Genomic DNA, 15033 nt, shown 5'->3' on the forward strand with positions numbered 1-15033 from the left:
CTCTTGGGATTTTTTTTTTCTGTATGTGTTTTCCGGTTTTGGATTGTTTTATTTTTCGGTTTTTTTGGCTTTTCATCTTTTGCCTGATTTTCTCTAGATTTTGGACCGAAAAATGGAAAATAAAAAAACATTGCGCGTTTTTTGCTTCCGCCATAGGCATAAATTTGCCTATCATGGAGGCACACATTTGCTTCTCATTAAGGCACATGTTTTTTTCGCGAGAGGCATAGTTATGTCTCTAAGAAAAGAAAAAAAACGTGTTTTATTTTTCCTTCCACGAGAGGCACGGATTTGCTTTTCATGAAGGCACATATTTGCTTCCATGAGAGGCACAACTGTGTCTCTTGGAAAAGGAAAAATGTGATTTTTTTTTGCTTCCGCAAGAGGCACAGATTTGCTTCTCGAGGACGTGGAGCCATAGATTTGCTTCGCGAGACGCACAACCATGCCTCTTCGGAAAGGAACAAAAATGTGCTTACGGCACTGGTTTTTTTGATCTGGTTTTTCTAGTTCTTTTGTTTAAAACAAGTTTATCAAAACCTAGTAACATGAGATTCAGTTTGGAAGATCTCGATGCGAGAAATCCAATGGTGAAAACAATTGCGGATTTGGACGCACGATTTAAGAGATAAAATGTTTTGAAGAAACGATTCTTTGAAATAAGGAAAAGCTCCCAAGTTGCAACAAGGCAGTGCGCCACCTGTCGCAACCCTGAAAAGGTGGGAGTAACCTTTACAAGGTGTATCTATCAGTTAATGATTTCGCATAAGGTTATGGGTGATGCTATGTCTCGTTCATGCGAGAAAAAATACAAGTAGGCTCGCCTGAAGCGAGCAACAGACTGGGCTACCCCAGCACACGGAAGGCGATAGGCCTCAAAGCGCTCACGCTTTTTTAGCATTGTTCTGTTACCATTTTTTTTACTATTTTACTTTTAGTTATTTTTCTAAATATTATATATGTAACAAAAAAGCACTTAGATATTTGAAAAATGATAATTATGCATTTAAAAAAATAAATGTGTATAAAAAAGTTTCTGATGTATATGAAAGTGTACATAAAAATATAAAATGTGTATGAAAGAGTAGACATCAAAAAAATATTTAGAAAAAATGTTAAACACATATAAGAAAATATTCCTAATGTACAACGTATATAAAAAAACTAGACATTACAACATATATTGGAAAAAAATGTTAATCATGTACTTGTAAAATGTTAAATGTGTATATAGAAAATGTTCCTGATATATACGTAAAATATTGCATGTGTATGAAAAAAGTAGACGTCAAAAGGTTTGTTTAAAAAAAGGGTAATCATGTATTTAAAAAATGTTAAACATGGATATAAAAACTATTTCTAATCTATGGGCCACGGGAGGTGCTCAACACGAGGTGGGACGTGGTGGTCGTCGACAGGCCGAGCGGGGCAGGTCCCGAGGAGCGGGCGAGGATGGGCGCCATATACACCATGGCCGCACTCGCGTGCGCGATGAGGGGCGAAGTGGTGGGCGTGGCGGTCCACGAGATGAACCAGACGACGAAAGATCTAATGCCACCGCCAATCTTCTCCACCCAGCGGGGCCATGGCTGCCGGCCGACGAGCGCCTCACCGTGGCTGCTGGCCGACAAGCTCGCCGACGAGAGCCCTGCCGAAGCCGTCCCCCCTTCGACCTTCTCTGCCACTGGTTGGATAAGATGAAGAAAGGAGCGCTGGCAGAATTCTAATAAATTGAGGGGTCAATTTGTAAAATCTAATCGTTTTCCTGATATCACTTCCAGAGGAACAGCGGGTGCAATTTCTACAAAACAGGAGGGCCTATTGCAAAACAACCACGACGGGTGTACTGCCAGGAGCTGTAGCCGCTTTTATTATTAGATTAGAGAAGATAAAATAAAGATAAAGATAGCAGCCATCGTCAACAACTTCACGTTCCAAAGTTTGTATTGTACTCCCTCCGGTAGTAGTATACGTATTGTACAGTGCACATCAACCTTACCTACTGTCACTTTAGCGTTAGCAGCCTATGCATAGATACAGCCGGCCGGCTGAGAGTCTTCATGCACAAAAATCTTACCTACTGTCTAGCGTCAGCGATGAGCATGCAGGTCACTTTCAAGTTTCAACTGCTGGAAAACTCTTTGTCATTCACCACCAACCTGGGACTTGTTAGTTATCTGTACACAGTATAAATGCAGGTTCTCTAAAGAGTGGCAACATCCGGAGCAGTGAGCTAGCGAATCGTCGTTCTGTTTGGCAGGAGAGGTACACAGTATAAATGCAGGTTCTCTAAAGAGTGGCAACCTGGGACTTTGTTATGCACTCCAGCAAACTTCCATTCAGAGTTGAGTTAGGTTCTTTGGACTTTGCCATGTTTTTTTTTTATTTCTTTGGTATGCTCAGACTGCAAAACATACCTTCCAAGTTGTAAATCAAAGTGTTTTGCGTACTATCACTTGTTCTGAAAAATTGTTGGAAACCGTTTTTGATCCAAAATTCCCAAGACTCAAGATTCTGTATTTTGTATGAAGATAACATGGAAAAGAACTCCCACCTCAAGGAGTTGCAAGCACTTGGCCCCTTGGAGGTCATCGGAGCCCAACTGGACGTAGAAGGTAGCTTCGACAAAGCAGTTTCTGGCTGCGATTACGCCTTCCTTGTTGCTGCTCCGATGAACATGGATGCAGCAGATCCTGAGGTAAACATCCATCTCCCACAATCTTCGCTTTCATTTGCATGATCGCTCTTCGATCAGGCATCTGAATATCTGACGGTGATGTACGGAGTTGGGACTTGGACACAAATTTATGTTGTCAGCTATATATCACGTGATCTCTGACAAATTATTCTCAACCAAAGAATTAGACTTGGGTTCTTGTTCACCCTGATAACATGTCCTTCATGTGGCGTTCTGATCAAAAGCCAATGGTGCGCTCCGCAGCTGACGGAAAACGTGATGTCGGTCTTTTTTCAAAAAGGAGGATTACCCCGGCTTTGCATCGAGCGATGCACATAGCCATGGAGTATTTTCAGAACTTTTTAAAATTTATATCGTTTTTTATGTCTGGCGGCAGAAGGATATGATCGAAGCCGCCGTCCAAGGGACTCTCAACGTGATGAGGTTGTGCGTGAGAGCCGGGACGGTGAAACGGGTGGTCCTGACGTCTTCGGATGCCGCGGTGTCCAGGAGGCCGTTGCACGGTGGCGGCCATGTGCTGGACGAGGGCTCATGGTCCGACGTCGAGTACCTCAGAACAAACAAGCCACCGATTTGGGTACATAATCTTTTGTGTGTGCAGCTGCAAACTCTCTCCCAGACATTTAAATGTGCATGGAAATAAATCATGTAACTTTGGTACCCGTTTTATGTACGTAATTTACATGGCAGGCGTATGCGGTCTCGAAGGTGCTTCTGGAAAAGGCGGCGAACAAATTCGCGGAGGAGAACGGCATCAGCCTTGTCACCGTGTTGCCTGTGTTCACCTTGGGTGCCGCGCCGCTCTCCAAGGCCAAAACTAGCGTGCCCCTCACCCTCTCCCTGTTGTCCAGTGAGAAAGGCGTCCATGCTATAGCATTTCTCAGTTGTTTTTACAGCTCGGTCAGTGGTTGCCAACTGAGAGATGTGGCAACTGGCAAGCAAGCTCTGATTCTAGTCCCGTGTTCTTCTGACATGGTGTCTTCTTGACATGTGCATTTACCAGGCGACGAGACATTCCTGAACATGCTGATAGGCCTGCAATTGATTACCGACTCCATGGCGATAACCCACGTTGAAGACCTATGCCGCGCCAAGGTGTTCCTGGCCGAGAATGAGTCCTCCTCCGGCAGGTACATCTGCTGCAGCCACAACACTACAGTCCTGCAGCTCTCCCGTTTCTTGGCAGAGAAGTATCCACAATACAATGTGCAACCTGAACGGTACGTTAGTCGGCTGTTTAAAGTTTGGACTGCTCGAATGCAGGCACGCAAATATTTATCTTTTATGTGGGTTTAACAACATCCATGTATGCTTATGTAGCTTTGATGGATCCCCGGAGAAGCCGAAAGTGTGTCTGTCGTCTGACAAGCTCATCGGGGAAGGGTTCGTGTTCAAGTATAATGACCTGGGTGAGATCTTTGACAACCTCGTCGAGTATGGCAGGACCACAGGGATTCTTCCCTACTGATATATACGCCAGCTGACGATCAGTATGTGGTCGAAACAAAATATTGTTGTCTCAAATACGCATAAAGCCCCGTTCTTGTGTTTTGGTAAAATAAGATGTTAGTACCCCCGATATTTGTCAAAAAGCAAATTAGATAGCAAAAAATCTCGATCTTTGGGGGTTTTGTATCACCAAATAACTTTTAAGATTAAGAGCTGGCGGTTTCCACCCACCTAAATATAATGTTCGTAAAATTTGTTTGTTGGTGGCATTATCACTACGGTGATTAAAATGGAAGAGTACCAAGTATCCATGCACCTATCCTCAAGGTACACAAGGTTCGGTTGAACGTGCCACTTCCCCTAGTTTGTTGTTGCCCCTACGAGTAAATATAGAGGGCAATGAACACACCGAAGCACGTGAAACCGAAACCAAACATTTGTGTTAACATCAGAGACCAACCTATTGTCATCGACCTTTTATGTGTTGGACAAGGATATATATAGGTGGGTTAGAGTTGTTGGTCTATGTGGTCTAGGTAGATGGAGCAGGGAACTCACCCGGTAGTCGACGATGGAGGTCCTCGTCATCATCATGCATTTTATGGGTGGAGGCCCTCTCCCCATGTGAGAAGCTCTTCATGTTCATCTCGATGATTTCTATTTGGGCCGAGTAGTGCTCGGACCTGGGTCATGCTTTTTGGGCCGACACAAAGCATGGATAAACGTTGTTGTTGGTGAGTAAGGGTACCCGCTCGAGAGGGTGACTTTACGGGTGCGACTAGGTCATATCATTGGTCAAAGTGTCTAGGGACTCCCAAGTCCCGCGCCCCACTGAAACTGAGTAGACACTCATAAGGGAAGACCTAAGTTGCACTATCTCGAGCATCCTCCAGCTACAGGAGATTTGTTTCCTACAACTACGTGATTGCCCGAACATATTCTATCCATCGGATACAACTGCCTAACCACCGGTCCCTGGCAGCTTATATAAAGGCGAACAAGTTTTCACAGGAAGAGAAGGTCACGCGGGTGCAAAATTCTGTAACCGCTCGATAGATCAGAAAACTCCATTGCAATTCTTTCGTATTATCAACAAAGATAGGTAGGCATCTCATAGGATCTTACCTATACAAGGGTCTAAACCTGGGTAAAACCACTGTGTCATCATCATTGCCGACAAGATCTCTGTGGGCACCCACCCCCTCCTTATTATCTTCCACAACACGAGTGCTCATGAATGGTGTGGACGTGCTCTGCTTGAGCCCTGACGCCACCGTCTCTGGTATTCGGGCGCTTCTACCGCGCCATCCAACCACTTGTCTGGTTGCCAGGCTGCAGATGGTGCTCAACTCAAACACTAGGCCGATCTCACCCTTGTGGGGTCGACACACGTTGACCTTGACCTGATCCGGTAGTTGCTTTGCGGGCTTGGTGTTGTGCCTTGTTTATCTCCTCCCAGGAGGTTCAACACCTCAACCGGCACCCCTCATATCCAACCCAAATCTGGGGATGATATTGGGAGGCCTGGGCGCAACCGTGGGCATCTACCACATTGGACCCGACAAGCCGGACCCACCTCAAATTGCACCAAAGTTACCATGCCAACCAAATACACCAGCGTCGTCTTGTGCCCATCCACCATTTCCTCTATCCGTACCCTCATCATCGTCCACCCTTCCTCTCACATCTGCACCACCGGTATCATCCACTACCCTAGATGTCATCGCCTGTCACCTTGTCCCCCACCGCTACCATCGATGTTGCCTCCGCGTCGGTTGTGGGGCTCCCGTCGATCGAGTCAAGCTACAAGCCGGAGAATGTCGCCCGGTGGGGCCGGCGAAGGAGGTAGTGCAAGAGGGAAGTGATGCTGCAGGGAGTTCTGACTGTGGACCTTGAGGAGGAGGTGTCCCTTCTGCCGTGCCTAACTCCCACAATCCCGTCCATTTTGCCGCCGACAAGGAAGGTGCCTTCCATGCCGCTTGGGGCCGACGATGATCCGATGACCAGATGGGCCATTTCAGACGGTTTTCTGGCAACGCAGGTGCCGGAGGACAATTTTTGTGACTTACCGCAGCTCCAAAGGGCGGAAATAAGCACGGGTAGCAGCGGCGCCCGATCTACCCAGCTCTTGTTCGACAAAATGACACGGGAGAACACGATACATTTTTGCTGCTTTTCTATCAATCCTTGCATATGTCATTGAATCGTTTAGCAATTCGTTGCACGTACCATTAGTTTATTTGCAATCATGATAACTTTAGGACAATATCATGTCAAACATGATCAATGGTAATCAAGAACTTACCCAAATGGACTATGAGTTTGGGCATCCAAATTGCCCTACGTTTTGAAGTTGGTGAAACATAATCCCCCACTCCACAAATAAGAAAGGCAAAGATACCCAAAGCAAGAGGTCCGCCATTCACAACATTTGAGGATGTCTTGTTGGTTAGAGCTTGGTTGGCCACAAACATTGACCCTGTATGTGGCACGGAGCAAAAAGGAAGTAAGTATTGGGAGAAGATTTGGAAGCATTATCATGAACACAAGGAATATGTGGAACCAAATCCTGTCATTACCACCTGAAGTGTGGCCTCTCTCCAACATCGATGGTCCATCATTCAAGGGGAAGTGAACAAGTATGTATGCTACTATGCACAAGTGATTGGTTGCCCTCAAAGTGGGATGGGAGTGTCAATTCACGTAAGTTGAATTGCTTCATTTGTTGATCATTTGAAATTCTTGTTTTTTTCTTGAATTCACATCAGTATACATATTGTTTGCTAGATGGTCGTGATGGCCACTATGTACCAACAAATGGAGAAGAAGTCATTCGGTTTTAGCCATTGTTTGGTGCTAATGGATGGCAAACCAAAGTGGACACAACTTGTGACGGTCTCAAGGTCGGGAAGAGGAAGAATGATGGCTCAGATCCCACCAACCAATTGGGTTGGATGACGATGAGGGAGAAGTTGTAGGGGAGAATGGAAAAGCCATTGTTCCAATGAATAACCGAAAAGTGATGGAAAACAAGTGGGAGAACGGGAGGGTAGCCCATCATGCCACGGCGATAAAAAGAACCACCACATGGATGGGCATTTTTTCCACAAGGGGGGACAAGAAAGAGGGGGGATACAAGCTCATGTTGGATGAGCAAAAAGAACGGATGAATTTGGGACCCAGAAAGGGTGAAGAAGAAGTTACTAATTTAGAGCAACAAGTTGATAATTGAGAGGGAGAAGATAGAGTTGGAGAAGAAAGGGTGCGTCTCAAATGGGAGCTTGAGAAGGCCCTGAATTTTGGATCCATAGAGATTGAGAAGGAGATGTTGCAACTTGCTCGAGGCACGGAGGATTTGAGGAAAATGTTGGGGGACGCAAGCCTATTGTATGAGCAAGCAAAAAGGTGCTTGTGGGGAAGAATAAGAAGATCAATGAATGTAGGGAGTATGATGCAGCGAGAGCGGCAATGGCACTAGCGGAAAAGGGACGTATGAAGGCAAAGCAGATGACAATGATGACCTCAGCGAAGCAGGCGACGCAGATGGCGTATGGAGAGTGATCCCTCATGATCGGACTTGGATTTCATTTTGGCATGTCCGGGTTGTTGAACTATGATTTATTTATTTTGTTGCATTTTTTAACTATTGAATTTGGGATGAATTTGTGATATATAATCCACGCGCCTGGATTTCACAGATTTGAGGGTTTAGATTTGAGGCGTGTCGCTGCCTGATAGGCCAAATGAGGGGGCATCCGGTGCTATCCGCGGTCACACCAGGCACGTCCGCGGGCGTATATGAGGGTGGACTTTCTAAGTCTAGTTGTAGATGCTCTAACCCCAAAGTCTGCGAAGGATTTGAGTGCAAGTACAAGTCTTGTGATAAGATATACGACCATATGGACGAATCTTGAGAATCCTTTGGTACATATATATAACTAGGAAACATGTCCGTGCGTTCCAAAGGAAATAATTCATGGCACTTCCCTGTAACATGTTACTGAATGAATGCTGAGTAAACTCATCCACAAAATACCCTGCCAGAACACAAACACGACACAAAAACATCTGGTTGGTGCTGCCAAGCGGCAAGGAGGCACCGTGTTCCTTGAGTCCAATCGCCATCCAGCAAAACACCCATAAGAACGCCGGCAAACTAGCAACAAGGAACTAGAGGTGTGCACTACGGCGTGGATTGAGCTACGATGGGTGTGGGATCTATGAGAGAGAATGAATGGCAGAAGTGAGGGGAAATGTTTACATATTTTGTACTAACGTAAAACCTAGCTATTCGTATCTATGAACAGAAAAGGTTAAATGAACCAAACATCATTAGACCCCAAAATAAAACACATAATTGTAATGAGGTGATATCCAAAAAGATGTAAACATCATACAACATAATTGTGTAGCATTGACAATGTCTCCTATCTCCTTTAACATGTTCCTCGCCTCATCTCATAAAGGAGAAAAATAGCAAACCAAAATCCATGGCTCACTGGCCTATATTCATTGGCTACTCTGAAAATGTACATATGGTTGTCATTCATTGTCGTCAGTCTCTTCTACTGCCATCCTTATCTGCAAAAAAAATGTTTGAACTAAAGATTAAACTTATGAAATCTATAAGTGCAGTATTGTCATGGTGACATACGCACCCGTACCCGTTCTATTCAGTCAAATACCTAGGCCCCCAAACATTTTGGAGGTAGTCCTAACTATCTAATAGTGTTCATTGTTTTAGGTATAGTTCTTGCAAGCATTTCTTTCATAAATTTGAGCTGGCCAATTAGAAGGGATTTGTATCCTCTTTCTTTATGGAGACCATAAACCATATTTTTCATCAAAAGGATGAAGAAAAACAAAAAGAAAATGTTGTCTGTTGATATTCTTGTGATGAATCAGATTAACAAGAGATATCATTACTAGGGATAAGCCTAGTAGTGGCGTAGGGTAAAAGCCCACAAGTAGCGCAGGGGCCGTGCTACTACTAGTGTGCTACAGCTAACTAGTTAGTAGGGGCCTGGCCCCGCGCTACTACTACTGATGTTAGCAGTAGCATAGGTTTTACCCCGCGCTACTACTAACTAGCTGTAGCACTGGGTAGTACTCTGCGCCACTAATAAATATGTGTATTTAATTTCTGCATATTTATACTGTACTTATACACCTTATACAATTTTTTATACACTAGCAATGATATAACAACTCATCATCATCGTAATGATATAACAACTCATCATCATCATCATAGTGATAATCTGATATAACAACTCATCATCATCATCATAGTGATATAACAGCTCATCATCATAATGATATAATAATGTATCACCACCTATCATCATCGTAAGTTAAGCACTACTAGCTAATTGTTATCATCCTATGTAAATAACTTCCAAGCACATGACAAGTACTAGTACCTACTCTCACTTAGGTAAAATAGAACAAAACAGAAAAACTCCTCCATCTCTATTATGGAGCACAGAGATGCTCCAGTCTCCAATTTTTATGTGCCCATTCACTATTTGTCTCCATCCTTTGATTTTGAGACATCCATTTGTTTGACATTCAGTCGAGTATGCATACTAGAAAGTGGTCCATGGTCGTACGAAAACAATTGTCATCTCACCTTCAACATACATCAGCGGAGGCAGAACATCATTCGGGAGCTTCTGTTGAAGAACATAATAGTAACATAGTTAGCAATGTAGTTTACTTCAGAATAATTTATGAAAAAGATGGACAAGTCACCCAATAGTAAAAAAATCTTACCATGGTATTTGCACGAATGTTAGCATGTCTCAACTCATGGATTAGTGGCACGTATCATGTATAATTTCGGCCAGCTCCATAAATGCTCTTAAAAGTCAGAACATCATTAACAAAGGAGACATGAGAACTCTTCTCCTCCCAAGTTAACTATGAGCAAGTAGTGCACTATCTTCCATGTATCTCTCGAAGAAAGGAAATAAGCTATCAATTATAAATAAACAAGTTAAGTAGGGGTGAATACAGGGCCGGCCCTGAAGTTTCGGAGGCCCTAGGGGGAACTCGATAAATGGGCCCAGTGGTAGAAGTATTTTCTTTTTAAATTCCATATATTGATATGAAAAAATATTGTAAAGCCATAGTAAACAATGATAAAAGAAATTCAGGTGGATAATATTTGGTAACAATGTTGTACTTTTATGTTCTAGATCAAATATCAATAAGTTACAGAGCACAACAAGAAATAAATGCCTTTAATAATCATGAGAAACGACTTCGTGCATTTTTTTCATTCAAAAATCATCAATGATGGTGTCAAGATTAATGATAGTTAATTTATCTGCTCCTTTACTGTCTTTCTTCTCACAGCTAGACAAGTGTTTTTCAGGCAACATGTTTGCCAAAAAAAGAGCGAGGGTGACACCTGAATGCTGGAGACTGGATTAAATTAGCAGCAGCAATCTCCATCTATATATAAAGGCCCTTCCTGCAAAGGATCGTGCTTCGGCTTACAACTTTGTTTATGATAAATTCAAGAATAAGCTTCCCACTTACAAAGCTGATAAATTATCCCATGCTGCTAGACTTGAGCTTATCAATTCGGTGTTCGCTTCCATACCTGTTTACTATATGTCCAATATCCTCTTTCCAAAAAAATTCCTTGCGAAGCTCACGGCAATCATTCGTAATTTTTGGTGGGTTGGTGTTAGAGAGGAAGCTAGTGCAAGAGCTTTATGTCTCAGGGCTTGGAAAGATATTTGTACTCCTAAAAAAGAAGGTGGATTGGGAATCAAAAACATGTTGGCTATGAATCAAGGTCTCCTTCTTGCGGCTGCCTAGAGACTTGCTGAAAATCCAGAAAGCCAAGTCTATCAAGTTCTCCGTGCTAAGTATTTTCCTGATTCTTCCATTTGGAGAGCTACTCCGAATACTCCGAAATCTGCTTTCTGGACTTCTATTCTCAAGGTCTTGCCGACGCTCAAGGAGCATTCTTTTTATCAGATCACCCAAGGCAACATTTCTATTTGGAGCTCACCTTGGTGTACCACTTGGGAGAACATATATGATCACCTTATTGTCCATCATAGTGATTTTATTTACCCGGCTATGGTCTCTGATCTTTGGCTACCAGGCCAAAAAGTTTGGAATTCTGAGTTCATTACTAACCTTTTTCAGGAACCGACTGCTTCGGCTATTACTGCAACTCCTATAGTTCTTGATGATAGTAGGGATATCCTTTGTTGGAAGCCCACTCCTTCTGGTAAGTGCAATTCTAAGAGTACATATAAGTTGTGTTTACAACAAATTCATAATTTGTAGGCAAATCAACCAAGACAGGTGAACCAATCAACCAAAGATATTTTGCAGCAGGTCTGGAAGCACAAATTCATGGCTCCAAGGGTTAAAACTTTTGCATGACGCTTACTTAGGCATGCTCTCCCAACTAGTCTTAGAGCTGGCAGGTTTTCCTCTCATATTTCTTCTACATGTTCTAGATGTCATTCAGATGAAGATGAAATGCATCTTTTCTTTCTTTGCAACTTTGCTAGAGCCTCTTGGTTCGGGCACCCCTGGTATATTAGATCTGATATTCTTGCTCTCAATCATAATTTTGTTCTTGATATTATTCAGGTTCTAATTAAGATTAACCATCCGCAAGCATCTATTCCTAATATATTTACCTTCTTGTGGTGTTTGTGGAAAGCAAGAAACGATGTTCTTTTTTGTAGAAAAGAATCACATCCCCATCAGGTTCACCAAGCTGCTCTAGCCATCGCCTCTGTCCAAGATATGCAAGATCCCCAAGAACACCTAAATAGGGAGCTGCCTTGTTCGAAGGAGAAGCAATCTACAACCATACTCTCTCAAGGGCAAGAACAAGTACAGCAAGGCTCCACCCTCAAATCTGACTTGGCTATTTCAGGTACCAAAATATATTCAGATGCTTCTTGGCATAAGAAGAATGTGCCTAGGTATGGTGGTAATCCGGCTACTGGTATTGGTGTTCACATCCTCTTCCCCAAAGAGGGTTCTGATTCAAGAATAATGATTCAAGCCTCTACTCATGATGTTTGTTCACCTCTTATTGCTGAAGTTTATGCACTTCTATTTGCTGCTAAAATCTCTTGCAGGCTTCAACTTCAGCAAGGTTCTTTTCTCACTGACAATCTTTCATTAGCAAAGATGGCTGCTTCAAGAGATATCAATAACACCAACATCAGCTGGAGTGCAGACAACCAATTAGCAAGTTCTTTCAAATCCCCATTCTCTTAATGCTGTTTATCACATCTCTAGGAATACCAATGGAATTGCTCACAATTGTGCTCATCAGGTTCTCAACTTGAGAGTAGGACCTGTCTTTAGTTGTTCACGTTCTTCTCATGCCAATGTACCTTGCACTTTTCTGCAGTCCCTTCTCAATTTTCAAGTTCAGGGCTATGTAATTCATGTTGTACATTGTCTATGAGTTGAATGAAATTGTGGCGCTTGATGGCGCCTTCCTTGTGTTCAAAAAAAAAATATAAAGGCCAACAAATGTTGCTTTTACAGGAATAAAAAATATTCTAGATTGAGATTGAGGACTAAAATAATTCACACAAAAAATAGGAGTACCTCGGTTATTCTGCCGTTCCTTGCCCTACTGTGCTTGAAGCCGGCAGCCAGTAACTTGGTGCTGATCTGTTCCATTCTCCAGCAAAAGAAAAGACAAAGTTATCACCATGGGGCCTTGCGGACTTGACCACACATGCGTATATAGGTCGCTAGACAGTGGCGGCTCCAGGAATTTGCAACCGAGTATTCATGTGTATTCATTTTGCCAAAAGCATTGTTGTTTTTCAAAATTGTCACTCTTTTGCCACAACACTGTTTTGTAAAAATCATGAGTATTCACACGAAGACCCAAGAATACCCCTAGCACTGCCCCTATCGCTAGATAGATTGGATCGGAGAAATTGGATAGGCGGTCAAGCAAACCGCCACGGCGCTGTGCAATCATGTTTTTTTAGGATCCGGCACCACGCAATCACCCGAGTTGCCGCTTTTGGGCTTCTGCTAGACATATCATAATTTATATACGGGCCTCATTGGCCTTTTTGTTTCGCATCAATATTGGGCCTACATTATATGGATGTATCCTTTTATATGTGCTGGGTCGGGGCCCCTAGTTTGGTTGGGCCCCGGGTCGTCGCCCCTGCTGCCTTGGCCCAGGGCCGGCCTTGGGTGAATAACAATTATTTTTGAATAAGCAATGTAGATTATTTAAAAAAATTGTTTAACAAACTCACACGAAGTTAGAATTGGAATCATGTCTAGATCCACCCAAATGTCTTTATCATGTTCTGGATCATCTTGAGTAATGCCAATACCGAGGTTTATTCTCATACCCTCCTCAAATCCGTAGGCCTTGCATAATCCACTCCAATTTGCACAACAAAAATGTGTGTGACCAACTTCATTTAAGATCTTAACCTCAGAAATGAAACCATGTTTCGTCTTAAGGTGAGTTTTCTCCATATCCACCTTTTCCATCTCATCGAAAGAGAGCTTCTCTAGGACATAAGGTCTGCATAGTAGGGGATGCACCAGTAGAATTATAGAAAATGGAAATTACATGGTAAAGCCAAAATCTTAAGCCATGCTTAGTTAAGAAGAAATATGTGTTGCTGAATTTATATATCATAAAATATTCGAAGGCCTACTTAAGCGCGAGGAAGAAGCACCTATAATTTTCCAAGTGAGGATTGTCGCACATACACCGTCCTCCGTACAATCATCACACTCGGGGATCCTATCGCCGTCATCCATTTGTTGTGTTCATGATTGAAAACATTAAAAATCACTATTCAACATGGGTTAACTTTTGGTCTGTCGAGTCTCCCTTGAACAACTCTCATATCTGATGGTGCATATGGTGGACATTCCCTCACTAATATTTTGACCGTCGGTGATGGTCGCTGCCCCTCCTTTCCCTAGTGCATTACGAAAGGTCTAGCACAAGGAGAAGAGGGGGAAGCGACCCCTATGACAACATTTGGGATCCTTTCCTCAAGAACATCAATCTATCACACATGTAGCCCCATCAAATTGAAAGTCAACCCTAAGCATCGATCAACATTGCATATAAAAAATGCATACAAAACAAAATTGCATACTAGAACTACTCCTAGTTACTCCTAGGGTAGGGCACTCGATATTTCCTACTTTCTAGAACAAGTCATGCCAAAATCCACAAAAAAAATTGGCATGACCTTTGCTAAAATAGGACATATTGAGCGTCTGAAATTTGTCAGAACAAAAATGAATCAACATTTTGGCAAAACATAGGCCACTCTGAGGCGTTCCCTACAAAATCATACATATGTCCAAATAGACAAGCAATATATGTCCAAATATACATCTTCTCCACAACAACACATGTCCAAAATCATACTCATTGTTGATCAAGTACAAGCTCTTTTCATCTTTAAGTCAGAAACATATATACCTTGGTGGTCTTTTCTAGCTTGTTCTTGAGGCTTTGGTTATCCTTCTTCGTGCACCTCCTCGATTCTTCACACTAGTTTCTATTGTTCAAAATAAAATATGAATTTATCCAAGTTTCAAGTCATACAATCAATGCCAAAATTGTCATATGCACTAAATGCAACATATCAACAAGTTATCAAGTTTAACATGGCATGCAACAAGTTACATATTCAAATAGTAGACATAACTTATAGCAATTTACATATATAACTTGTTTAAAATGGAGCTAAGGTTCAAAATTTAAAACTATACAAGTTATGTACTTGTATGCCTACAACATCCTCATGCACTTTTAAACTGGATGAAATAGTGGGTTGGCAATATTAGTTGTAGTTGAAAGTTGCATAAACAGAAAGTAGACATGATGA

The 15033-nt window shown here is 42.5% G+C and overlaps 1 protein-coding gene across 1 annotated transcript; it reads left to right on the forward strand.

Moving 5' to 3' along the window:
• The first annotated feature begins 1452 nt into the window (after positions 1-1452).
• LOC119361244 (anthocyanidin reductase ((2S)-flavan-3-ol-forming)-like) lies at positions 1453-4330 on the forward strand. The gene is made up of 6 exons (XM_037626549.1): positions 1453-1687; positions 2532-2698; positions 3075-3275; positions 3389-3548; positions 3702-3918; positions 4019-4330. The coding sequence occupies exons 1-6, from the start codon at positions 1453-1455 to the stop codon at positions 4164-4166; spliced, it is 1128 nt and encodes a 375-aa protein (XP_037482446.1). The 3' UTR covers positions 4167-4330.
• Positions 4331-15033: the final 10703 nt, after the last annotated feature.

The sequence above is a fragment of the Triticum dicoccoides genome, chromosome 2B, assembly GCF_002162155.2.
Source record: "Triticum dicoccoides isolate Atlit2015 ecotype Zavitan chromosome 2B, WEW_v2.0, whole genome shotgun sequence".
Classification (NCBI taxonomy): domain Eukaryota; kingdom Viridiplantae; phylum Streptophyta; class Magnoliopsida; order Poales; family Poaceae; genus Triticum; species Triticum dicoccoides.

What these genes read in the sequence shown, in the direction of transcription:
- LOC119361244 (XM_037626549.1), top strand. Translation starts at nt 1,453, where the DNA reads ATGGGCGCCATATACACCATGGCCGCACTCGCGTGCGCGATGAGGGGC. An exon ending in CAAACAAGCCACCGATTTGG is followed by an intron (nt 3,276 to 3,388) that starts GTACATAATCTT and finishes TTTACATGGCAG; the next exon opens with GCGTATGCGGTCTCGAAGGT. An exon ending in TACAATGTGCAACCTGAACG is followed by an intron (nt 3,919 to 4,018) that starts GTACGTTAGTCG and finishes ATGCTTATGTAG; the next exon opens with CTTTGATGGATCCCCGGAGA.